The sequence below is a fragment of the Camelus bactrianus genome, chromosome 30 (assembly GCF_048773025.1).
Source record: "Camelus bactrianus isolate YW-2024 breed Bactrian camel chromosome 30, ASM4877302v1, whole genome shotgun sequence".
NCBI classification, from domain to species: domain Eukaryota; kingdom Metazoa; phylum Chordata; class Mammalia; order Artiodactyla; family Camelidae; genus Camelus; species Camelus bactrianus.
This window is the reverse complement of record NC_133568.1, coordinates 24,663,274-24,690,955: the sequence shown is the minus strand read 5'-3', so window position 1 is coordinate 24,690,955 and position 27,682 is coordinate 24,663,274. Positions and strand designations below refer to the sequence as shown.

The following is a 27,682-nucleotide window of genomic DNA, read 5'->3' as shown; positions in this document are numbered from 1 at the left end:
TATTTGCTACAAAAGTAAGGCTTACTTTTAATCAACCCCCTTCATTAGGGTAACTTTTTTGTATATATTGCTTAACACTTTTATTTGTGAAATAGAACACATATGTGGAAAATACAGAAAACATAAATATGTAGCTCATCAATTATCGCATAACGGACACCCAGGTAGCCAGCACCTAGGAGCTTTGCCATACCCCTTCCAGTCTCCTCCTCCCCTGAAAGGTAGTTGTTATTTTGGTTTTTATGGTAATCTCTTCTTTGCATAGTTTTGCCACTTAACTATGTGTCCATATATACAATAATCCCTAATTCTTTCAATTTTGTTAAATGGAATCATATGTCTGGCTGCTTTCTTTCTAATGTTATGCTTGTAAGAGTTGCTCACTTTGTTTCCTGTAGGTGGAGTTAGTTTAACTTCATTGTTGTATAGTATTCTCTCTACTACAGTGTTGAAGGACATCTAGCTTCTCTTTTTCTTCCAGTTTAGAGCAGTTTTGGATACTGCTGCTATAAACATTCTTGTTCCGTGTTAAAAATTAGTGTATCTTTTTAAAAAATTTTTTTTCTAACTATTCTTGATATATGGAAATGTATTCCGTTTTTATATGTTAATCATGTATCCAGCGATCCTTGTTTCCAAACTCAGAGGAACAGCCTTTCATGTTTCATCTTTTAGAAGCTGTTTATGGCAGTTTTTTCAATTAATTAAAGAAAAGTGAGAGTAAGGACCTTTTCTTCTAGTATTACTTTGCTAAGATTTTTAAAAATCTTAAATATAAACAAGTTTTTCTGAACCTTTTAAGATAATCTTTTTTTTTCTTCTGTATTCTATTAAGGTAGTGGATTATATTTGTTTATTTAAAAAGTGTTAAGCAACCTTACATTTCTGGAAAAGTTCTAACTCGTTTGTGATGGATTATTCTTTTTATATATAGACAGATTTAGTTTGTTAACACTTGGAATTATTCTACCTATTTTCATGGGGAAAATGTTTTTAGAATTATTCCATCTATCTTCTTTCTCATAAAACTTGTCAGGTTTTAATCTCAAAAGAAGTCCATACTTACATGTATATAATTTTCTCTTTTTCTTTATATAACTGTCTCTTTTTTTCTTCCTTGGAATAGTTGATTTGAATTGGTATTATTTTTTTCCTCAAATGTTAATTAGAATTTGTTGGTAAAGCAATCTGGGACGGGAATTTTCTTTTGGGGAAGATTATAGATGAATTGAATTTTTAAAGTAGATCTGGAATGACTCAGGTTTCCTATTTTTTTTGTGGTCAGTCTTAGTAAGCTGTGTTTCATTGGAATTTTATCTGAATTTTCAAATTCATTGCCCTAAAATTTTTCATCAGATCATCTTATTTTTTTAATATGTCAGATCTGTAGTGAGGTCCCATTTCATTCCAGACATTAATTACTCCTCCTCAGTTTTCTACACTGGTCTTACTACTGGTTTGTGTGTTTCATTAGTCTTTTCAAAGAATGAACCTTTGTCTTTGTTGATCCCCTCTTTAATATTTTTCCCTTTTTTATTAATTTCTGTTTAAATTTATTTCCTTCATATTTTGGTATAATTCATGACTCTTTTTCTACTAAAATTTTTAAGTTAGAGAGTCTTCATTGATTTTTTTTTTCTCTTCTCAAAAAAATATTTTTAGTTCTAATTACCTTCTAAGCATGGCCTTAACTTTATTCTGCGTATTCTGATCTGGCATGTTTTCGTCATCATTGAGTCCAATGTATTGTCAGAACGTACAGTGAGCATGACAAAGACGTGTTTCTGTAAGAGGACAGCTTCGCCGTGGTGCCCTGGCAGCCTCGGGTGTTTGCACATGGGCCACGTCGTCTGGGCTTAGCTGCGGCTGGTCTGAGCTTTGCCAGAGCTTCCTGTATGTAATCCTTCTGGAGCGCGAGAGACTTGTAAGCGTCATTCTCTTCACTCTCTCAGGAGGTCTGTCACTGGCCTGTTTTTGGCCTCCTGGGTTCTGACGAGCAGGCTTGCTGCCTCGCTGCCCTCGGGGTACGGCAGCGGGCTGTGCAGGGTCTAGCTGCAGCCTGGCGTGGCCTCAGCGAGAGTGCTCTGTGCCGCCCCGCTGTTCGCTGGCCGCTTTGCTTCCCTGCCACCCTGTGAAAGGGACGCTGGGAGCTGACGCCTTTGCCTGATTTTGCTTATGCTTTTTATGAAAGTAGTAAGCTGTCTGAGTCCAAAAATGACGCATCATCTCCTTGGTGACCGGATCTGTCTGCGTTGCTTGCCTTGAAGCCGGAGGTTGGCGTCTTTAACAGCATTAGGAATTGAGGAAAGGCTCCTGGAGGAGGCCGTGTAGAGAGAGGTTTTGGAAGATGAATAAACTGGTCGGAAGTGATGGGTGTCCTAGACGTGGAATGTGTTGACCAAATTATCTGTGACTTCCTATTCCTTCTCATGCTGCATGTTGCTACTTGCCCCGCGTCTCTGCCCACCACCCGATCATCCTTCAAAACAGAAACCTTTCAATCCAGATCTCCGTTTTCAAGTGCTTAAGGCTCTCTATAATCTTGCGTTTTGTGTCTTACCTCCATTTTATCTTTTTCCCACATCTCTTGAAGTTTCAGTTTTATTTGACTCTTCTCATTAAATAAAAAAAGCATAGTTAAAAAGTCTGTTTCTTTCACACAGTTCTTCTCTTTTTGGGTGGCAGTGTCTACACAGGGCTTTAGATCTCATATTCATTTACCTTCCTGTAGGAAGCCTTCACCTGTTCTTCCAGTCACCCAGCAAATATTATTTGACTGACTGGTCTCTTCTATAGGTTATGTGCCTTCAGCAGTTCATATATGCCACTATTATGGTGCTTAATATTTTGTATTTTTATCTTGTTTTATGCTTTGATCTATTATACTGTAAGCTTGTAAGAATTATCTTTGGACCATTTCTACTATCCCACAGCTCCCCATTAGTCTAGCACAGTGATTTGTACATGGTGGACAAATAATAATTTAATTTATTTGTATCTTACATATGATTTTTAAATTAGAATAAAGTTTGAATAACATTGGAAGTGTGACGTAAATAAAAGTAAGTGATGTGTGTTTAATTTTTGTATTTTCATTATTAAATAATGCTTTAAGTGATGCTGGTGTATACAGCTGTAAGTCATGCTTCAGATGATCTCATCTAGGATTTGTTTCCAAAGTGCTTTTTTTTGTTTTTTAAAAAAGACTTCAAAATCCCAAATACAGTCAGCTGTACTATAAAATTTAATATAAATTTTAGTGAAGCCACTTTAATGAAATATTTTTTATCTTGTATAATTATAAATACTGAAAAAGGGCAGACTGCCAATATATTAATTATCTCATACTTCAAGGGGTCCATGATCAGAAATGTATGAATTTTTAGAACGCATATATTATCTAAAGACTTAAACCATAATGTTTTTTAAAAAGACAGCTCCTCCAGTGCATTTAAAATAATTCAGTCTACAAGTATCTGATTTATAGCATTATTTATAATGTGACTTATAAATGCTCCATTTATAAATCTTGTGGAATACATCTCCTCTATAAAGTGATGTTTATCTGTTTCAGACCAGGGATATGTGAGGACCTACTACAGCAGTAGTTGAAGTTAAGTGTTAGGTTGTTTCTGTTTAGAAACCATCAGAAGTACTTCTGTTTGTAAAATTGCTTTAAGAGAAGAGACATCAGATCACAGCTGTGTTTAAATACCTGAAATTAAAATGAGCTTTCTGTGTTATTGGAGAACAAAGGGGCTTAGTTTTAGGTAAGAAGTCGAGGCAAAATGACAATAATGTCATTCTAAGCTCAGTTGTCTTTGAGGTAATAAAAATCAGTTTATTAGCTAAGGAATCAATAAAAAGTATGATTCTTATTTTATACTACTTCACAGTTATGAAAACCTGATTAACGAATCTTGATTTGGTATAAACAGAGGAGTACATTTATGCTTCATACAACGTTTTGGGAAGAAAATCTTTTTATTTTTACATTAAATGACAGGAAAATAATATGGAAAATTCTGTCACTTTTGTTAGAAATTGTGACAGTCATATTTAATCTCACTTGGGTCCTTCTGCTTAGTTACTTAATTAGCTAACAGATTTTTTAATTTTACTACTGACTAAGTTGATCTTTCATATAAAAGTCATGTTTATGTGAATGCACACTGAATTGTCGGTCCAAGTGATTTGCTTCCTAGTTTCTCACTAATAAAAGCTGGGTCCTTTTCAGGTGGGAGCTGTAATTTATCATCAGATATTTTGTTTCTGCACAGTGAAATTTGAATTTGAGTATTTACTTTTTCTGATTGAGAAATGAGACTCAGACTAAGCGTGATTCATTATGATAGGTGAATAAACTATGATAATTAAATCCTTAAAAATTATACATGAAGTATAATTCCAGGGACCTGACATAAAGTCGAGTTGAAAGGAGACAATATCCAGGTCCTTGGCTTGTCCCATGTGAGCTAGAACTGAAACCATGACAAAATAGCTGTCTCCAGTGACTTTAGGAAGATAGTAAGGACTTGATTATTCAGGTATCTTAACTTCTAAGACAGTCCCTTAAAGCTTTAAACTTTTAATTATGGAAAGTCTTAAACACATGCATATGCAGAAAGAACAGGAGAACAGAGCCCACGGAGGTGTCACCTGCAGTTTTTAACCCCTGGCCAATCTTGTTTCATTTTCAGAAATACTATGCAATTATTTGGTTTGTGAAAATTCTAATTTAAGTCAAAATCTCTAAGTTATCTATGAATAAATTGTTTTCATTAAATAAGCCTAACATGATTCATATTTGTGCTGTCATTTTTTTTTAAACTAATCTGCTTGCTGCATGAGCTGAAAAGAATCCAAACTAAAAACTAGTCTCTGTTATGAGACAAAATGGCTTACATTAAAGGATTCTGTGCTGAATTAAAGCACTCAGAGCCCTTGGGTGGATGAATTAAAATACTTTCTGCTACATTAGATAAGAAGCAGTTTTGATTGCTTTGACCCACAAGTTTTTCCTTCATAATATATTGGCATCTAAATATGGTTAACACTTTTTTGATCAAAATTTTGTGAATTATAAAATGATCTTTTGTCACTTTGAATTTTTTTGAGTTGAAAGCTATGAAGATCCTTGTTACTCAGTGTCAAGAAACACATATTGAACCCCTGTGTGGGGGACAGTCTAGATTTACACATAAGTGTTCTAAAAGAGTTTGTCACATGTTTTGAATGATTTTCTAAATCAAGTGGAAGGACTTTTCCTCAAATTGCTGCTGCCTAACCCCCCATGTGCTTTCTGATTCAGCTGCTCAGGTAAGGGTGTATCCCTTCAGATAAGAAACATCTCTTTTGTTGTTACTGATGGAGATTTGTTATGTGGGAGACAAAAAGTTGACAGTCAATGATTTAAATAATAAATACATACTTACACATGGAATAGAAATCTAAGATCGCTTAGAAGTGGAGAAAATGTCTGCTTACATTTAAACCATAATTCTAGGAAATCTAGCCTAACTCTGGTAGTAAGAGTTTTATATAGCTAGCAATTTCTAAGTGTGCTTTTCAACAAGATATTTATAAACTCTTTTACTTAAAAGGTACTATAACATTTGAAAAATGTTAATGAGCATATTTTTAAATCACACAGTCTTCTAGGAGGATACTACCCATTTTTTAGACAAGTACTAAAGGGTCAAAAATTTAAACTAAGAATATTTGTTTTAATTGTGGTGAAATACATGCAACATAAAACTTGCCTTATTGACCATTTTTAAATGTATAAGATGTAAGAATATTATTATATACCTTATGTGGTTTTGGACTCAATCAATTCAGACAAGTCAGTAGAAAATTATGTATTTATCCACTAAGAGTAAAGCTGCCACAAAATTGTCTGTGCTTGTTTTTCAGGTCATTACTTCTTTTTATGTCGAGCGTGGAGGAAATGCCATGTCCTTCATGGGAAAAGGTGTCACAAAGAGCACGGTCCTTTGCTTGCTTCATTTGTCCCACGAGATGATGGTGCAGGCCCAGAGCTCGGTGAGAGCACGCAGAGCTGCCTGTGTTCCCAGCAGCTGCCAGGAAAGGAATGTGCTGTGTCCACACGTTTCAAGCCTATAGGTTTACTCTAGGAGCATGTCTCTTATTGACTTCTCTTTTTAGGAAGCAAAACTGATTTTTGACTAAGATGTTTCTTAGAAGCTATATAATACTCAGATCTGAATTTTATTTGAAATTTATTTTGATTGAAATCTGCATGCACTAGAGGACTACATTTTGTCTAAACCATGGGGAAAATAGCTGTTCTGAAGAAAAATTTTTATGTAGAACTTTTTATGGAGGAGCTGAGATTTTTGTTTGCCTTGTGTTGGCTAAATAATCAATTGAAACCAAGTCTTCAGTATATTTTTACTTTGTTTTGATTTTTTAAAATTCAGCTATTTTAAACTCTCTCTCTTTTATTCTTAGAAACTCACCTAATGTGTTTCTATGCCCTTTCTTTCATTCTAGGAGTGGATGTCACTTTGGTTCTTGCCTCTGGGTAGTCAGGGCGAGGAACATGCCCACACCCAGCAAGGCCTGGCGTGGTTGATTCCGTTGTGGGTTGACCGAGACCCAGAGGTCAGTGTGCAGCACAGTGGAGCCCACTGTGTGTAGGGTGAAGAACAAATGACATAAGTGCATATACACATTCAGATTTTCCAGAATGAGATTATTATGTTGACTAGACCTTAAGCTATATTTACTCTGTCTTAGTCAGCTTGGGCTGCGTAATAAACACCATGGACTGGATGGCTTGAACAAAGAAATTAATTTCCTCAGGGTTATGCAGGCTGGAAGTCGGGGGTGAGGGTGTCAGCATGCTCAGGCTTGGTGAGGACTCTTTCTGGCTGTTGGATGCCTTCCTGTTCACCACATGCTCATACGACCTTTCCTCTCTTCCTCTTCTGATAAGGTCACCAGTCCTATCAGATTAGGACCCCACCCTTATGACCTCACTTAACCTTAATTATCTCCTAAAAGCCCTGTCCTCAAACACAGTCACATTAAGGGGCTAAGGCTTCAACCTATGAATTTCGGGGGTATACAGTTCAGCTCGTAGCACCCCCTATTCAGTCAGATTGAGAATACAGATTACAATAGTAAGAAATGACGTATTATACAATCTGTCACTTTTAGAACAGTGAAGAAATATTGGAGAAGCCCAGCCATTTTTCACATAGTTTAGAAGGATAGTGACCAAGTGATACTTAATAGAATAGTACCATTGCAGCACAATGTTTTGTATTATTAATGAATTTTCCAGTTTTAGCCATTTGTCCCCTGATTTTATTTTTTAAACCACCTTATTGAGGTATGATTGACATACAAAAAGCTGTACACATTTAACTTGTACAGCTTCATGAATTTGGAGATAAGTATACACCCTTGAAATACACATCACCAGAATCAGTGCCGTAAACATACCCTTCACCTGCCAAAGTTTCCTCCTGTCCTCCTTACTGTTTGTTTTTGTAATTAGAACATTTGACATAAGATCTGCCCTCTTAGCAAATTTTTAAGTATCTAATATAGTACTGTTAACAGCCTAGAGGTACATTCTTTAACCACATTGAACTTGGACTTACTGCTTGACTGTGCTATGACTGTGTTGCTTTTTGTTACTCTTGAGTTATCAGTGAAACTCTGTTTGAAATCAGAGTTTAGAAGTTCACCAAAATATGTAGCTTGAGCAACAGGGGTATTGGGAAAACACATTAAACCATGTCAATCTTATTTGAAACTTTTTTCTTTTAAAGTAATTTTAGGGAGAATACTAAGTGCCTTATAAAAAGATAATTCAGTTATTTCTCTTTGAAAAGAAGTTTCAAAAAAGTTAAAACCGTTTGGAAGAAACACTGAAAATTTAAGGAAGGTAGAACAAAATACTAGGTGTCCTCTTAAAAATGAGACATAAATAAGCATCGTGTTCATAAAAGACATGTAAGCACCCGATGCTTTCCCTAGAAAAAGGCTTTTGAACTGTAATTCTTACTCTTCTTTATACTTGGTTTTGACTTTTTGTGACATTTGCTTTTCTTTAACTTTTGTTACTTATATTATTTCTTAAATCATGGAACAGGATTTTTACTCATTCATGAACTTAAAGAACAGTTTTCTTTAAGTGTCTTTTATGATTTAGGATTTTCAAGACAGTGTCATAAAAGTATGATATTTTATGTACCAGAAAAGTAAAGAATTCATGTTGTGAAGTCAGGTTCTTTGGCTTGAACAGGTGAGGTTCACTTCGCTGGGATTAGGATCAGCACTGACCACCCTTGAAGCTGGCTGTGTGGCCCTGGCCAGCAGTTGTCAGAACATCTCTGGTGGACTCTGGGGGACGGTGGTGAACATTCTCCTGGACCAGTCGGAATGCAGCATGGTGCGCCGGGAGGTAGGCCTGTCTGTCTGGTTCTTCCTCCCTGTTCCCCTCGGCCGTCTGCTGTGACGATCCCCGTAAACCGCACTCCCCCTTCAGCTCGGTGGGCTGACCACTCACCATCATTTCTTCTTCCTGCGAGAAACCCGAATGAAATGATAGTGAAGAGCAAAATGGTATTGATTCACTTAGTAAAAGTAGGAGTCCTTCACCCTGATAAGGTCAAAGCAGAATTTGGTGTATTTTATTAATCAACTCTTCTGTTTTATTACACACTGAAAAGTAGTTCAAAGGAGGAAAAATTACTTTTATATTATCTCAGTGTTTAAGTTTATAAAGCTTTACTTAAGGGACTGTCAAAATACCCTGTAGTATTTATTATGTAACATATAAGAGGAAAAGTAAATGCTGTTTTAATTCTTTCTAAATGGTTTGTGGTTCTCTTTATTGCTGCTTTTATCAAAGTAATGATTGATGCAGACAGTTTTAAGAACTGTAATCAAATAATGCTTAGAGGCTTGTAAAGAAAACAGCAGCTCCTGGGCCCATAATTAGCCAGTTTCCAGTTCTAAAATCCAAAGGCTGCAGTTTTCTTATTATTTGTTTTTTAATAGTAATGCTTAAACTTGTAGCTTCCTCTTGGTTTACTAACTTTAAAGATGATCTGTTGACTTCCAGTTAAGATGATTGAAAACGTCACTCCCTCTGGATCTCCTCTGTTACTTGAGTTATTCTCTCATTGTATCGTTATCGATCACTAAGTAGATAATCAGTGTTCACATTAGTATGATGATTTAATTTGACCACCTTCAGGACAGACCTAGGTGTGTAAGTTGGACATTCATGGTTCATATTTCTAGTTAGCAATTTTTTATTGAGAGGAGCTTGTATGAGGAAGCAAGAGAAGGGGAGAGAGGCGTGTGTGTGATCTGTTAAGAGGATAATAGAAACCAAAGTATTTTTTTTAAATGCTACCAGAATGGTTTGTTTTACAGGTCATTTTTTGGAAAAACAAAATTCTGAAATAGGAAACAAATATATTTCCTGATGAAGTGGTTTCCCCCACTACCATGTCATCATCTAACAGGAAGGGCAGCTGGGGGGTTCTCATCATGGTCTCAGTGCGTGCAGTTGCCCAGGGATATGTCTTTTTGTTATGAAATGACAATATATTGGTTATTTCAGAGATGACAACAAGATGGCAGTGTTGACATTTTTTTCCTTTAATTTCAGGCTGCATTTATTCTTCAGAATCTCCTTGTAATTCCAATGCCCTCAGTAATTATAAAGGATTATACTTGGCAGGTAGGTGACTTTAAACAATGATCAACCCAGTAAGTGTTTGAGATTAATCAATGATAAATTTTCAGTATATGTATGTGTATATATTTCATTACCCGTGGAACTTTATACAAGCCAACAGGATCTCTTAAAAGAGAATGTAGAAATTTCTTATGCTTGATCAGATCTACAGATTCTTCTCTGTGGTGTTAAAAATAATTTTAAACAGAAATAATAATCGCTAACGTGGTGTTTACTATGTACTAGGCACCCTTAGAAGCATAAGAAACATCAGCTTGTCTAATGGTTTGAGTTGTGAACCCGTATTATCCACATTGTCTAGATTAAGAAAATTTAGCACAGTGGGTTTAAGTAGTTTGCCCTAAATCACACCCTTCTGCTTTGAAACTTTGGGAAAATTTCTTTGCCACTAATTATACTATCTCTTTAATTTAATAATAATAAATTTGTTTATACTTAAATATGCAGTGATGTTAACATCTTTTTTTATGGATTAGTGCAGTTAGTGTCATAATTTATCTTGCTTTGATTTCTGTTGGATTAATTTTTTATTTTATGTTCTGAGTATCAAGTCAGTAAGTAGTTTTCCCTAACTTTTTTGTAGCCTACTGCTTTTTAGATGATTTGGAGGTTAGAAAAGTGCTCTCCGTAGGGAGATAAGGTTTGCTCCTTTTCTACCCCATTCCTTATCTGTGTGTCCTGTCCTGTATGTGTATACTTACCACACTGTTGCATCTCACCCTCCAGGATCCTGGCCAAATCTAAAGTCTCCTTTAAAGTTTTCAGTAGAACACGTCTTTGGGGGAATTACTGCGTCTAGTTGAGCTGCAGGGAGGGCAGCTTTTCGGGCCGTCACCTGAAGCATGAATCCAGGTGGCGTTAAGGCCTAGGTCTCTTTCACTCTTGGAAGGTTCACTTCTGCACACTTGACAAACCCAGGTTCTCTCTGGCAATTACTGTAAATCCCAGGCTGCTTTTCTACTGGCTCCTCTAATTTGTTTAACCTGCCTTCTGATAATGATTGTTATTCACAGTCTGTGTTGTAATAAAACCAGAGGAGGCAAACTAGAAAGAATACACAGGATTAATATTTATGTTAACAGTCTAGTGGTTTTGATGCCTGTTATCCGGTAACTAGATATTAAAACAGGTGCTGTTTTTGGCTTAAATGCAAACAATCTCTACTCCTATTGTTAAGCTGGCGACACCTGTATACTATAACCTTGGGGATGTACTGCCAGTGAATTCTGTATTATTGAAGTAAGTATAATAATATAAGGGCAAGAGTAATACGATTTCTGGGTTCTATTACAGATCTTGGGACGTGATAATACAGAACCATGTGGAGAAGTGGACATTTTTTCTAACAAGTTAAATAGTGTACAGTTCCTTTTGGCTACTGGTGACATGCTTAGTGCAGCTTTCTGGTTTTGTGACTCTCCAGTTCTCCATCACAGAATTAATTTCTACTAAAAAGTTGAAAACAGTGGTTTAAGTGTTTGCTTTTGGAGTCTTACGCTTTGCCTGTATTGGCCAGAATCAAAAAAATTTGAGAGCTGCTCTAATCCAAGATAATACTTGATGATGGAACTTCCGTTAGTCTTAAGCAAAACTGGAAAAATAAATAAGTCTAATTGTTCTGTGCTTTTTAAATAAACTCACATTTTCTTCTTCTCTCTTTCTTTTGATATGTTTTTGGTTATTATTTTTGTTTTTAAGTGTCCTAACTTAGCAGTAAAAATAGTTGGTAATCTAGTATTTGTTCCCCAATCTTTAAAAAGCGATACTTTAAATCCCAGAGTGGAAACAGCTGCTCTAGTAAGGGCACATGGTACTCTTCAGATATAGTTGATGGAATTTTATAATCTCCAAGAAGCTGTGACATTTGTCAGTTTACTACAGCCAGGAAAAAGGTACTACTTTTCCAGTATTTTAAAATTAAAACTGTCATTGGTAAAACGATAAGTAATAATCTTACTCAACAAAATGTTTCATTTACTTGTCTTGGTGCATATTTCTCAGTGTTTTGGAGGATACAGCATGGAGGAAGCAGCACTGGTATCTAGAAGCTTTGTAAATATTCTGTTTCGGATGAGTTGATATTTGATTAATTATGTTTTACAAGGAGGATTGCTTTTCCTGCTTTGCATGTTGTTTTGATGCCGGAAGTCTGGATCGACGCCCTCTGTACTCTTGCTCGCGGGGCGTTGTGCAGTGCCCCCTTTATGACTGTTACCCCTTTCTCAGTTTCCCCCCCACACACCCGGCATACATTGGGATTTCATGTCATTATTGGAGTTATACCTCTCTGTGGTAGCAATCTGCATATGTAAATTTTGAGTTGTATAAATGGCAGGTTTCTTTTTGTGGTTAAGTTTAGTCCTCCTGGCAAATGTGGTAGATACTTTTTTAGCTTCATTCCTGGTTCCACTGTTTTCATACCTTTGTTTTTCTTTCATTTTTGCTGTACTTTTACTATCCTGTTATAATTTCCCTTTCCTTGTAATAAGGCTTAAATCTTTTTGGAATAAGTTAAGACACAAATCATTTAAAGTTTTTTTGTAGAGGGGGGTTGGAAGGAACATTTATTAAAGTTATAAATTTTATAAAAATTTAGTTCTCACTTAAGTTTTAAGATTCAGCTTGTAGTTTTTCTTTTTTCTTATTCTATTTATAAGTCTACCAAATTTAACTGTCTTTTAAAGGGGCTTTTTGGATGATGTTTGTTTCATTTACAGACTTTTTTTTAAATTGAGTTATAGTTGATGTACAATATTATATAAGTTTCAGGTGTACAATATAGTAATTCACAATTTTTAAAGATTATATTGCAGTTATTATAAAATATTGGCTATATTCCTTGTGTTGTGCAATAAATCATTTTTTATTTTCAAAGGTATTTTAAAAAATACTTTTACTAACTGCTGCAGTCCATCTAAATCTTCCTGTTCTCTGAAAGATGCCAGCATTTAATGTCTATACCATTCAATTAGGTTCTTTTTCATATATTACCTTTACTGCCTTGCCTGTTTCTTACCGTTTAACTTAATCTTCTTACGTGGAATGTGTATTTCAGGACCACATTCTTAATATTAAAAAAAAAATGTTTCTCCCAGCCCCGATCACAGAGAAGACGGTGCTCCATCACTCTTGGCTAACGTGTAGGAATGTGCAAATCATTTCATTTATCCCTTTAGTCTTATTGGTATTGCTAAGGAGATAAAGTTGAATATGAGGTCTTAATTTTTGTAGCATGTTTCCCATTTATCTTTTCATGGGTGCAGATAGGTACTGGGAACAGTACTGTGCACTGTTTTTTAAGAGCAACGTTTATAATATTGGTGTTTCTTTCTTCAAGGCTCTTCCCTCTCAGGGAGCGAAAACAGAATCACTGTTGAAAGGACCTTAAGCTGTGTTGTGTTCCCCGCTGTCCAGGGTCTTGTAAACTGGTTTCCTACAGTCTGAGTGGAAATAGTGCTCTTGGATGTGGAAGATTCTGTTGGTGGGTGTGGTGTGAGGACTGTTGTCACAAATCCATACCCCTGCAACTTTAACAACCAGAATGGAATTTTAGAGTTGATTATAACAAGAAATCTGTTAGGTAGAGATTATCTTTGTAGTTTGTTTCAGTTCCTTTCTGTAAATGTTTGTTGAGTATTTAAATGTGGGGACTCACAGATGATCAGATTAAATGCTTTGGGGCTTATGGCCTGTGGGGGAAGACAAACACATACGTAGACAATGTTACTACAGTAACATTTTTCTATGATGATGGTAGCTTATGTGTAATATTTGTAATATTAAAGTTGTTCTTTCCCTTGAAAATGGTATCACACATTTAAGTGTAAAGGTAGTTTCATGCACTTACATAATATAGTGAGACATCAGCTTGTGGTACAAATACACTGTTCATGCTTTAGTTCTTTTCTACGTTTGTGATAAGACCTTGAGTTGGCACATTTATTTTATTTTATTTTGAAAAACTTTATTTTGAAAAAAATTAGAGTTGCAGAAACAACAGTTTTTATGTATCCTTCACCCAGATTCCTCAGATGTTACCATTTTACCATATTTGCTTTAGCTCTACCTAGAATCTTATTTCTGAGCCATTTGAGAGTCACAGACATAATGCTTCTATTTTCCCTAAATATTTAATTGTGAGTGTCCTAAAAACAAGGAGAGTCTCTTACAGGATTACCATAATAATAATCAAAGTTAGGAAATTATTCAGATTTTTCCAATTGTCACACTACTGTCTTTTATAGAAAAAAAAAACACCCAATGAGGATCTAGGATCCAATTTGGGAACACATGTTGCGTGTAGCTGTCATGTCTGTTAAGTTTCTTATCTAAAATAGTTCCTATATCTTTAACATTTATGACCTTAGCATTTTTGAGGAGCACAGGCTATTTAGTTTTTGTAATATTTTTAAGTTAGGTTTGTTTCCCCATGATTAGATTCAGATTATGAGTTTTTGGCAGAAAAGCCACAGAAGCGATGTGTTCTGAGTGCATTACATCAGGAGACAGGCTGTCTCTTTGCTGCATTGCTGGTAATATTAATCTTGCTTTCTTGGTTAACAGAGAGTTTGCCTGTTTTCTCCATTGTGGACTTAGTTTTTTATTTTGCCAGGCGATGTCTGAGACTGTAAAATATCTGTTTCTCTTCAGCTTTTACTAGTTTTAACTTTATTCATGATTTCTTGTCTGAAGCAATTATCACTGAATGTTTGTCAAATGATGATTTTCTAATTCCATCATTTCTTCTACATTCATTACATTTTGCTGTAAGGAAGAGGTTTCTTTTCTTATTTATTCATTTATTTATTTATACCAATATGGACTCAAGAACTCTTAGTCTGTTTCATGGATTATATTGTTTCTATCATTATTTATTGAGATGCTCAGATTGTTTCAGATTTGCCGGGAAGAAGTCCCCTCCTATGTCCTTTTAACATGTCTTCGTCAATCTTTGAGAACTTCCTTACTCTCTGGTATAGGAAGGTGTTCTAGACTTTGCCAGCTCCAACCTGGAATCAGATACTTGCTCAAAGAGCCCTGATTTCTTTCAGTGGCGAGTGGTACATAGAAATGAGATCTGGGTGTTAGATGTGCACTCGCATTGGACAGACATGGCACCTGGGTATGTGTCTATGTGTGTTGCAGACAGATGTTCAGCTCACTTATAGTTCTGTGTGTCATTTTCATATTTGATGTGATAATTATTGATGCATATTTTTCATCTTTTAGTGTGTTCATCGTGAATCATCATGAGTATTGATTTCACAAAACAATAAGTAGTTGGTGTCAGAGAAGCAATATCATTTTAACTATATTCATAATTTATATGTAGTTAGGGATTTCTTATGTAATTAGGATCATTTTTTCCAATCTCTGTATTACATTACAGTATTTTAAAAGTTTTTTATATATCAAAATAATTATTTTTTCTTCCTGGAAGTATTCTTCATTCTTCTTAAATATAATTTGATTGTGCTCCTAGTTCCTTCGGAATCATAGCTAATGGATGTGCTAGTTCTCTGACACTAGGAGTAAAATACGTTTTAAATGTAGTAGTATAGCTTATTGAATCCTTGAGAACAGTATTTTCAAATTAATCAGAGTCTTCTATGACATAATTAATTTGCATTTGCTGTTTTCTTTGTAAGTTTATTTGTAACGGCTCCTGGTGACTTGAAGAGTTTTCTTTCTTTGCCTACCGTCCTCAGCTCTCCCTGGCAATTTCGCAGATGATCTGGCAGCCCCAGTACTCACCCGAGGGCAAGGCTGGTAAGGATATAGACATCTTGAGACAGAGCAATTAGGCTGTGCTGACTTCCCCCTTTTGCCAGAAGACAGCCCCATCAATTACTGAGGGACCTGTGGAGCGGAGCCTAGTCTATGCATGAACGGCTCCATTGTTCTGGCCCCTGTACAGTAGTCATGTGTGGAAAGCCTGAGTCACGCCGTCTTTTGTGGACATGCTGGACTTGGCTCCACTGTTGCGATGAAAGCTCTGCTGATAATGTGCCATTGCCGCTAGGAAGCTCTGGCCCATGGAGACTGGGGATTCCGGCTAAATGCTCCGGTAAAATATAAGTCAAATAAAAAATAATGGTTATGTCATATGTACTTATTCCAGATCATTTGTTTCCTTGAGAAGTTTAAAAATATTTTGAATGAATTGTTTTAATTTTTAGAAGAAATCATTATTTTCAAGAAATAAATATATAGGTTAAAAAAAGCTAATAGAGCTTATAATGAAATTCACTACCCCCTCCATTCACAGAGACAGCTTTACCTCCTACTGATGTTAATTCTTCAGGTAGTTACGTTCCTGTCTCTAAATAGTATATTTACAGTAATATGTTTGTTCCTTTACTGTGTCAGTGTATACAGTGTATCTCATTTAAACAGTGTCCTACCAATACAGTTCTGTTACTGGTCTGAGTTTCTCTCCTGTTCACCCCTGCTGTTTCTGGTCTCCTTCCTGTGAATTAGATCTTTTGGCCCCTCATTTAGGAGGTAAGGTGTGGCTAAGGAGGGCCTGTCCTTTTATCGGTGTCTCCTCCCCCATTCCTGCTGCTAGTCTTCATCAGTTCTATCTCTGCTTTTACTTTGTGAGGGCTGATTATGTTTAGATTCTCTTCTGCAGCCTCGATGTATCTATAGGTTGATTCTAAAAAGTGAGAACCAGTAATTGACTACAGAGCCATTTATTGGGCTGTGGTATACTTTCTTATCTCTGCTTCCAGGGCTGTGATCCCTCTGGCACTCAGAGGAAAACTTTTCTGGTATTTATTATTTATGTGTGTGTGTAGACTTTTAAAAATTGATTTGGGCATTGGGTGGTCCCCCCGCCCCTTGGAGTTTCTATTAATTTTTTTTCTTGCATTGTGAATTCGTATCATAGCTCCAGTTTTTCTAAGCTTTTAATCGTCCTTTCTCTTCAGTTAGAATACCCTTTTCTAGTAATTATCCTCAAAATAGTTGTGTTCCTACCTAAAAACAAAAGCATGACAGACAAACTTCTGAGTTATTGTTTGTTTGAAAGTGTATTTAAATTGCACTGGATTGCGGTTTGGGTTACCAGTTACAGGGTTCAAACCGCTCCTCGTGAGAATCTTGCTCCGCTGTCTTCTGAAACCTCATAGAAGTCGGACACCCTCCTCATGCTCTTTGTGGGTGACTTTTTCTTTTACCTCCTTCAGTTTGTCTTTGATGTTCTGGAATTTTATGATTACACGTCTTTTTTCATTTCTCTCACTTGACATTTATTAAGCTCCTTCATTTGGAAACGTAGATGTTCTGTATCTTTTGGCTCTGATAATTTTTTTTTCATATTTATTTATTTTAAAAAAGACTTCTCCTTTTTCTTTGTTTTTTCTTTCCACAAATTATATGAGTGTTATATTAGGCCTCTTGAATTAATTTTCTGTATCCTTACCTTTTTTTATTTCTGTTTCCTAGTCTTTAAATTCTGGGTATTAGTTCTTTTATTTCTAACAGAATTAGTTTAACTTCTTCAATCTTGGTAGGCCGAATAATTCTCACAGGAATTTATGGGTAAAGGAAAAAATTAGGCTGTGAAACTTCACTAGGGAGATTTAAATTTATGTCTCTTATGACCTCATTTGTTATTTTTATTTTCTATGTCTTTTCTTTTTATATTAGTATGAGCTGGAGAAAAAATGTATTTTAAAATATGTATTAATTGAAGAGTAAGTGTGATTATGTTAATTATATTCTTTATTACCATGATAATTGTATTTATTTATAGAATACTAAGTTGTACATCGTACTTACATGTGTAACTTCTCACTTACTTTGAAAATACATATAACTAAAGAGAAGATGGATTTTAGAAGACACTTAGTTTGTAACACCTTCCCTTCCATCAGATAGTGTAGCCATCAGTCTTAGCAGACCTTCACAGAGATAGTCAGCAGATTTAGGAACTCTTGAGGAACTTGTTTTCAACATTTATACAGTTTATATTCTTTCATCTATTTTTGGTTAAACATTTGTGAATTTGGCCTGTGGCTGTAACTCATCCAGGAAACAATTATATAGCAGATGATTTTGCAAAAGTGAAAATTTTGAATAATTTCCTATAATCTGTATAATAAAATATTTGAAAATTGTTCTGAGCATTATTATGAAATATGTCTAGAAAATAGTGTTTTTGCTACTTTGTCTGATAATTTTATTTTATTGATTTACTGAGGTTTGTTACGTAGTTGGGAGTTAAGCCAGTAACCTTAGCTGAATTATTTACAATTCTCATCTTGGCTGTTGATCTGTCCTGCAGTCATTATAATGAGGACTTTGATTTGTGATTTAAAGTTACTATTGCAAATCTCTTGCGTGTTTGACAGTTTTTTTATATTTACGGATGCTTAAAAGATAAAGCATTTTGTAGCTGTGAATGTTAGGATTGGCTGAGTGACTCTGGATGAATTACTTCATCCTGGATAAATAAGGTAATGCATGAAAGGGCCACATCGCCTGAAGCGTATACCCAGGTTCTAAGCAGGAACCACGTGACCCTGCTCTCCATACACTCTTGTTTCACCTGCTGATCCTGAGCTCTGAATTTAAAGTTAAGGTGACCAACATCTGCTGACTGCTCATTAAAAAGTCTTATTTCTTCTTAAGTATGTAAATTGCTCTGTTTATAGAGAGTAAGCTCACAGTGTTGGGTACTTTTTTTAGAGCACAAGAATAACAAATTCATAACAATAAAACGTATTTAATACTGAAGTAAGAGTTTCAACTTTAGTAATATTCTTAGAAGAGTTAATGTAAATAATCTTATTAATGTAGTTATACCTTTAACTTGTAATTATACCTTTAACTATTACTTTATCATCCTGGATAGTAAGTTTTAATATCCATCTTTCCTTAGTGATCAGGAAGCATGCGAGAAGGGACATATATGCAAATGTCACAGTTAATGATAAACTTTGGGTAGGTTTTAACCGTATCTTTCTTGTTGGTACATAGATTTCTATTTTCTGTCTTTTATTTTTCTCTCTTATGGTCTGTTTTAAAAATCTTAATTATATTAGATTATCATTTTCCAAAAAAATAGAAATAGTTATAAACACTATGATGTGATTATTTGTATACTTTAAACCGATCCTTTTTGTACTTTTAACTGAATCCTTGATTTTTGCCATTGGATATTCCAGGAAAAACAGTGAGTGGCAGTACAAAAAGATATTTGAAAAAGAGTACAAAGAGATTAAAATTGTGCAATGGTAGATTCTTCTCAGCTTCCAGCTGGAAAGTGTGTGTACGTGTGTATTTTTGCATGCACACGTGTGGTTTCCTTGAAAGAAGGGTTAATTCAGGGGGTAAGGTATAGCGTGAACTGGGTCTTGGGTTCAATCCCCAGGACCTCCATTAAAAAAATAAATAAACCTAATTACTGCCCCCCCCCACAACAAAATAAATAAATAAATAAAAGACATTATAAAAAAAAGAAAGTGTTAATTCAGTGGGAAGTAAAGTGGCAGATTTTACAGCGGGTACCAATGCGCCTTTTCATTTTATCTAGCTCACTGATAGGTACAAAAAGTGATTTTGAACATAATTACTGAACCATGTTATTTCAGATATTTTAATACATATCATTTTATTGTTCTGTGTGGATTGTAAAATACTGCTTTTACTGTATTTGTACCTCAAGTATATAACTACTTGGTTCAAACCGTACCATTTCATGAGACATGTTAAACTAAGTGGGCCCTCAGCAGACAGGCTAGATCAGCCTCTGCTGGGGTGGGTTTTCAGGCAGAGAAGATTCAGGGCTCCGTGAGGCAGCGGCCCGGGGCCAGCCTGGCCCGCATGGGGCAGGAAAGAGGCAGTGGAGGGAGCGTACTGGCAGCTGGGCCCATTCGTCTGGTTGAGGAGATGTGGGGGGAAAGTGGGTCCTTTGAAGAAATTAAGTGATGAATCACTGTCTCTCTCTCCTCTTTTCCTCCAGGGCCCCTGTGTCCATGACGAGGACTCTGGCCTGTCGCTCACAGGAAAACCTGCCCTTCAGGCTCTGTTATATCACTGCCATTTTTATGAACATTTGAGTCAGATGGTAAAACATTGTTACCTGGGACGGTATACATTTGATTTGAATTGTTCTGCTTTTCATGGAACTTCAGAAGGCAATGATTTAAATGGTATAAATATTTATATTTATATTTTTAATAAAATGTAATATTTCTTAACCTGTTAAAAACCTGTGTGTTTGTTACAAAATATTTGCAAAATAATGAAAACAGAGAACATTCATCTCTAGTCCCAAAACCCAGAGATGATCTTTGTTGCCTTAGGGTGTATTTTCTCCCGGTCTTCTTCCTCTGTATAGCTTTTGTTTGTTTTACTTAGTTGTGCTCCTGTCTTATGTACATTTTTGTATTGCCTTCTTTCACTAAACATTGCCTAAGCATTTTTCTGTGTTATAAATTCTTCATGGAAACTATTTTTGACATCTTATTAATGTTTCATAAGTTATTTCATGCCCTTCAGTAAAGTTTTATAGTTTTTTCTATTAATGTCTGAAACTTTTTGGAAAGTTCTTCCTAGGCAATCAAGAATGGGATGTTTTCCTACTAAATTTTCTAATTTGTTTGGCTGATATATTGAAAAACTTTGTTTTTGTCATGTTACTCAGTTTGTCAAAATATCTGCTGAAACCTTTTAATTTCTACTTATTTGTAGATTCTCTTGGAGTTCCTAAGAATGAGATCTTAACACATATAAATAATAACTTCATCTCATAATAATAAATAGTAATTTAATAATAAGAATAAAAATAATTGTAAAACTAAATGTAAAATAATTTTTTTAATATTTAAAAGGTTTTTAAATAATATTAAAAGATCTTGACATAATTTCACACAGAAAAGGTACAAGAATAGTACAGAGACTTCCCAAATGTTTACATTTTAGTATGTTTGTTCCCCTATGCCGTATGTATGTATGTGCATGTAAACAAAATTTATTTATTTATAATGCATGTGTGTGTGTGTGTGTATATATATATATATATACATATACATATATATACTTTTTTGAGCCATTTAAGAGTAAATTGCAAACATGAACTTTCTTTACCCCTGAAATACTTAAGTATATATTTCTAATTCACTTTTCTGCTCATTTCTTTGAGAAATTAAGAGGAGAATGACATTTGATGACATTCTTGAATATAATAAATAAATATCCCTATGAGGAAGGTGACCCATTTAATTGTTTGGATTTCTCTGTATTGGTGTTACTGGAAGCACGGCCCTTGAATCAACAGCACTGACATCTGCTTCCAACTTGGTAGAAATGCAAATTTACTCCCCGACCTTGATTTGGGGAATGAAATCTCTGAGACCAGGACCCAGGGAACCAGTTTATCAAGCTCTTTATGGTTCTTCTGCACACTGAAGCTGGGGAGCTGGTGCTCCTGACGAATTGTGTTAGAGTGAGCTTAAAGCACAGTTAACTGATTGTCATTCACTTTCTTGTGAAATATGCTTTATGTATAAGTTAATCAAGAATAATAACAACTAGGCCAACTTCTTTCCTTAGTTCTTGGTTGGTTTCACATAAGGTTGACGTTGGTTGGTACAGTACCCGGAAGACTACTCATGTTGACAGTTTTCCTGTCCTCACAGGTTTAGACGACTCATTCAAGTTCTGGAGGGCACCATCTCGGACGTCCAATCAAGATCAAGATCCAAGTTCTCTCTCCACCTCGGAAACAACGGTACTCACAAAGAACGCATGAGGGCTGCATGTTGACTTTCTGAAAAAATGTGAATTTATGTAGTAGGGAGATAAGAATGGAAATGAGGTATAAGGTTATGACTGTAGCAGCTGTGATTTATTTGAAGTGTTGTCTTTTCAGAACTAGGGTTTGCCTTGCTCAAGTAGGTACACTGAACAGCCTTTTAGATGAGTTTTCAACCTCTTTTCTACCTTTTTTTCAAATATGTATTTTTTTAAATGTTTTCTTTTTTAAACTAGTTTAGGGTTTGTTTTTTTTTTTTTTTTTTGGAAGAGGGTTGGAGGTAATTAGCTTTTGTTTATTTTTTTGATGGAAGTACTAGGGATTGAACCCAGGGCCTTTTATATACTAAGCATATCCTCTACCGCTTGAGCTATACCCTCCCCACTATCTTTTTTGATAGAACCAGGGTTCAAAAAATTTTAAATGTTTATCAGTAGTAGTAGAAGAAGAGAACAGATCCCATGTGATTGGTAATCCTTGATTACCCTGAAATTAATTTTGCTTAAGAACAAGACAGTTTGAAGACTGTTGACCCATTGAAATGATTCCAGTGTGGTACTGATGATTTTAAACACACTTCCAAATACTTGCATCAGACAGAAGCTTGTCTTGATTATCTGTAATACCTGAAATTTATATACCTGCCTGCCTTTCTTCCCTTTTCTTTTTATATATAAGTTGCTTTGTTCTAAAAAGTTTGAGACACTAAGTATTTCTAAATAATGACATGCTAAGTTTCATTTGTTTTGCAAGCATACAAAATCATTTATTCTCAACTGGAAAATATTGAGTTCAATTGCAAAATGTTTTTGGAAAAATTACTGTGTTGTAGAACCTATTAGAAAGGCAAAGGCGTGACACCGCTGCTTCCAGGAACAAAAATAATATGAGAATAATAAAAAATTATACAGGTGTTAATAAAATTCACCTTCTACAGTTTCCCAAGAGACTGGTACAGTTTTAAAAGTCTTCTTTTTTTTTCCCCCGAGACTCAAAAGAAGAGAGTTTATGTTTAGTGCTAAATTGAACCTTTATTTAGAAGAACAGAATACCCCAGTTCCACTAGATGTCATGCTTTCCTTCTCACGGTAGAAGTAATGTGTATCTTTATCTCAATAAGAGAAATAATGATATGATTAAATGCCAGAGGGAACTGTTTTAATTGGTTATTTAGTTCACAGAAGGACAACATTATTCTTACTCTTCTTAGGTTTCTCTGTTTAAAGGTTTATAGACGGACTTTGAAATCTTGGTACATTCTTTGCTTATATAAGCAGTAAATAGTAATTGCTCTAAATAACTTTGAGTTATCTTAGCTATTTTATAGATATCAAGTTGTGTTTATACAAGAAGACTTAAGTCCAGAAAACAAAACCAAATCAAACTTTTGCATGTCTCTATTTGATAAAAATATGTCAATCTTACAGATTAGGTTTACTAGATTTTCTGAGAAAAACTTTGGAAAGATGTCTCTTACTATAATCATTATTAAAATAGAAGTATCTCTATTAAAGCAAAAGTCTTTAACTTGTTTATGTTAGGATATCACATAGACTTTTAGAGAAGTGTACCAACAAAATCTGTTTTTTTTAAAGAATTCTTATACATAGTCCAATGTAAGATTTAATTCTTGTAGTTTCTCAAAAGACCAGTGTTATCTGTTAGAATTTTTACAATCAACGGTTTTCTTTGTTTTTTGGTTTCCAACTAGAGTTTGGATATTGGTGACTTTTATTCACAAAAAAGTAGTCTTATTACCCCAGTTCTGCTAATTGTTCCTGTTTTCCTAACCATGTGAGAGATCTGTACATCTTTGTAGCAACAGGAGACAAATCTGGAGAGTTTATTCATTGTACTCGTATTGCATTCAATCTAAGCTGCCAGTACCCAGACCAACCAATACTTCCTCAGGTTTAAGAAAATGTTGAAGTTACAAATTGAGGTATCAGTTGAGTGGATGTAAATCTAATGAGCTTATCTTGTTATTTATATCACTATTTTGTTTCTCTCCCAGAATTGAGAAAAGATGCAATTTGTGGATTGGGTTGTTTTTCCAAGTTGTCTTTCTAAGGAAAGCACCATCCTTTGATTTGGGTCATGTCATCCAGTGTGCTGTTACTGGGTCATTATCCATTCTGTGCTGTTGACGCCACATTAGGGACTTCCATGGTGTTATCTAACGAATATTAGTTCAACGTTGTTTGGCAAGTTTTGGAAGAATCAGGACTTGTATGTTTTGTAAATTACAAATAGAGTAGAGTGTCATTGTCACCTTGGGGCCGTTGCCCTCATAAGCAAATGCCTTTTCAGAGATGGCCTCCCCTCAACTCAGTGTCTTCTTCCCCAGGATAGGAGGGGTCAGGCAGTAGTTGTTTTTCCCCCTGAAATCACATTTTTACCCCTCAGGAACATCTGAACTAGATAGGTGTTTCTGCCTAGGACCTACCAGTGTGCAGCCACAGCTTTATGACCAAAACTTGGTCTTTTCTGTTGGTCTTGAGCAGAATTATGTTTGTATTTTTAAAAATCTGTTTTATCAGATGTCAAAATAAAGGAAATGTGGATCCTTTCCTTTTGAGCTCAGATGGGGACACACCCAGTTTGTTGTGTGTGGCCACCACGTTGCGTGCTACAGATGGGTTCAGCTGTTAAATCTGCACCGTTTGAGGGTGGTGCCGTTTTATAAATGAAGAAGCAGAGTCTTAGAGAATTTAAGTATTTGGCCTAAAGTCACAAAGCTATTGGAGGGTGGACTAGGACAAGGCCGAGGAAGCTTGTTCCTTTAAATTGTGTCCAGTAGGGCACAGGGGCCTGGTGTTAAATCCCTGCGTGTGAGTGATTTTAGTTAGGCAAGAATCTTACCTCATCTTCTGCTTTTTCCTTCCACAATGTTTTTCTGAGCTTTCTTTTTTTTATTTTACATGCAGTCCTTAGAATCTTGAATCTACGTAGTTGAAGTGATTTAAACTTCCTATTGTAATTTGTTTAGAATTAATGATTACAAATTGTGAAGCACAACAAAATTTTTCTGCTCTGGGGCCTACAGAGAAAGTTGTCATTTGTAAAAATGAACACTTAGAACCCCAAGTTTTAAAAATGTAAATAGATGTGTACTCTTTTTCATGCCACAAATCCTCATTGTCTTTATTCCTTTTTAATTTTTTAAAAATCAAATAACCTATTTAGATTACGAATACTGGTTTTGATGAAAGAGAATGGAGATATTGTAAAGTCATTTTGACAAATAAAATTCCTGAGTCCTAAATTAACTCTCAAAAATTTTTGAAGTACCCAGTGAGCTCTTGTTTCTGTAAGGCAGAATACAAAGAAAATATTTTTGAACATTGATGCATTTTGTTTATATGACAGAAATTGTTTATTTTTAGACTCAACTTCCCCTTTGATATGGTAAATGACTGCTATTTCTGCTTTTTCAAAGGGATTCTCTTAAAATTATAACTACTTTATTTTACAATGAAGCATGATTTAGAGAGCTTCTTCCATTATCAGATCTGTTTACAAACATGTTGAAGGAAAGACTATCTTTTAGTTCTTGGAAGCAAAATGTGCGTGTTTTAGGATAGTGGTTTTAAGTAACATCAGTCTATCTGCACTAACAGGCCTTTACTGCCTTCTGTGCTAGTAAGGTGAGAACGCTAGGGGGTACATATGCTTCAAAGAAAACTCAGTTTTGTTTGTCTTGTCAAGGGAATGCAAATTGAAAATCTCAGGATGTGCCAGGTGGCAAATATGAGAGTGAGGAAAACATCTTTGTTGTGATTTTGCACTGAAGCCATTTTAATGAACAGGGCGAGTGACAGATAAAAGAATTAGACTCCCTGCTGCAAGAGGAAGACCTGACCTCCCGCTCGACGCCTCCTACTGACAGTGGGCAGAGAGCAAGTGAGAATGTCGTGTTCTCCGCTCTCGGCGAAGGGAAGGGATGACGAAGCGTGCTTAGTGTGCCTAAGCTAAGCCTCCCTGAATCCTCCACCCGGGAGGTGGCCCGAAGCCCCAGTCAAGCTGAGGGCCGTCCGTGGAAGCAGGAGGAGGGGGAGAAGGAAGCACATCCCTCAGAGGAGACCAGCCGGCGTTCCAGAGCTTTGTCTGGGGATGTCCTCTGACTTGAGTAGCTCTGTGCTGTCGTGAATATGGTCCTGGACTGAGGATCCTCATTTGAGTCTGCACTAGGCCCACCCCTTGTCCCTGAATGAGGACCTGGACCAGATCAGGCCTTCTCTGCCTGTAGCATTGTTGGCTTCTATGAACCTCACCTTCTGGGAGCTAATACTTGCATTTCCAGGTTGATTCATTGTTACTTGGATTTCAAGATGACAAGTAATACATGTATGTTTCGATGTGTATTATGAAATATAATCAAATAAATATCCATGGGAGATTATTTTCAAGCAATCAAGGACTTGAGCATAGTACTAGAATAAGTCAGCTTAAGACTGCATGAGTGTTTGTCAATTGAAAGGATGGTTAGTGAAAAGATAAAAGATTCCAGCATCCTTGCTCTCTTAAATTTTCTAATATAACCAGGAGAGCTCGTGGCAGGAGTCAGGCTCATTCGTCAGCTCCTGCATGGGCTGTGTGGTCGGTCTCAGCGTCTGATTGTTACTTCACAGACAGAACGTTATCTGGATGTCTGTTGATAGGAACTTATTTTTTAAACACATCTCTTATAGCCAATTGTAAGCAACTATAATTTAAATAATTTCTTTAGGTTTTTTCCCCCTGTTATCTGGATCTAATGTTATATAAAATAAGACATTTAATACATGCTTACTTATGAGTGATTTATTTGGACTGAAATTTATTCAGCCTTCATTGTTAGGTGACTTTATGTGCTTAGCTTACATTTTTTGGCTACGGTTTTCTATCATTTATTTCTTACTATTGTAATGTCATACTTGAGGTGGTGAGAGATGATTGAGGTCTTAACTTGAAAGGGGGATTTTTAAAACTGTATATTAATTTCCTGTGCCATTTTCTTCAAATTTATATTCTCTTTGCCATCAGAAACTGCAAATGAAAATAATCTTTTGAGTTTTGCTTTCATCCTGTCATATCAAGTCTAAAGCAACCTACTTTAAGTGTTGGGATAAATATGCAATCAGTGTGCAAGTATCGTGAGCTGTACAGGGTCTGAGTTTGCGGGAGGGTTGATGCGTGAGTTCTGTTGACAGCTCGCACTACCTGCATGCACTGACCTGGAGGTTGTCCAGGCGTGGGAAATTCATGCTGTCTCAGAGAAGAGAAATTGATGGAAAGATACAGTGTTTTCCACGTAGGAGGTGCTTGACGTCAGTTTGGGCTTTTTCAGTTTTAGGAGGCCACACAGTCTGCCCATCTGTAAACCTGTGCGTCAAATTGTGTTCACTTTCTATAGAATTTCTGTTAAGTTTAATGCTTCAAAAAACGTATTCTAAAGACAGTGTCAGCATATTGCCTAATTCTTAAACCATTTCTTTTGTGATGTGAGAAGCAGAGAAGAATTGTCTAATGCTTCTGCTAATTCTTCTATTTAAATTTGCATGTGCCATTTGAAACTCTAAAAAACCCTTTTATTATGAATAGAAATGCAAAGTATCTGAAGGGCACAGTGAATTATAAGCTGGTGTTTTTTCAGCCTCTCAGCATTTGAGCAGTAAATGGGAACAGGCTTTATCAGGACCATAAAATCCTAGATGGGCTTCAAATCAAAGCTTCCCTCCTTTGAATTTCTGATTTACGTAAACTATAACAAGTCCTATAAGAAGTAGAAAATGTCGTTCAGAAGCCTTACAGCTCTCAGGATATGCGTGGTTAGTGGTGCTAACTAGGGCGCTTCTCTAATAAACCTTTCTGTTTAAGGATATCTTGTGCATGTATTGCTTGTGTTTCATTTTCCAACTAGTAACGTTAACAAGAGGCTGTTACGAGGAAGATGATTTTCTTTGCTCTCCGTAGGTGGCAGCTTCGTTGGGGAGTGCTGAATTTCAGCCCCTCGTGCTCTGCGCAGCGCCTCTCCCTGAAGCCTCGCATGACCAGTTTGTGGCTCAAGGTATCCTTTTAGAAAAACATCCTCCTTTCAAAAAAGAAAAATGGCAAGTTGGTCCAGTTAGATTCTGGACCATCTGTTTGTTCCTCAGTGTCTGAATACTTGAGACACAGCACCTTGCCCT

General features: G+C 35.8%; 1 protein-coding gene across 5 annotated transcripts in view; it reads left to right on the top strand.

Moving 5' to 3' along the window:
• The window catches only part of RTTN (rotatin), a 122,467-nt gene that overhangs the window by 65,280 nt on the left and 29,505 nt on the right, over positions 1–27,682 (top strand). For all 5 annotated transcript variants that reach the window (XM_074355447.1, XM_045510656.2, XM_010947094.3 and 2 more), the window contains 7 exons: positions 5,917–6,045; positions 6,517–6,627; positions 8,282–8,440; positions 9,659–9,730; positions 19,719–19,908; positions 21,397–21,488; positions 27,468–27,561. In XM_074355447.1, the coding sequence (XP_074211548.1) occupies positions 5,917–6,045; positions 6,517–6,627; positions 8,282–8,440; positions 9,659–9,730; positions 19,719–19,908; positions 21,397–21,488; positions 27,468–27,561 (847 nt within the window). The remainder of the gene's footprint in view (positions 1–5,916; positions 6,046–6,516; positions 6,628–8,281; positions 8,441–9,658; positions 9,731–19,718; positions 19,909–21,396; positions 21,489–27,467; positions 27,562–27,682) is intronic.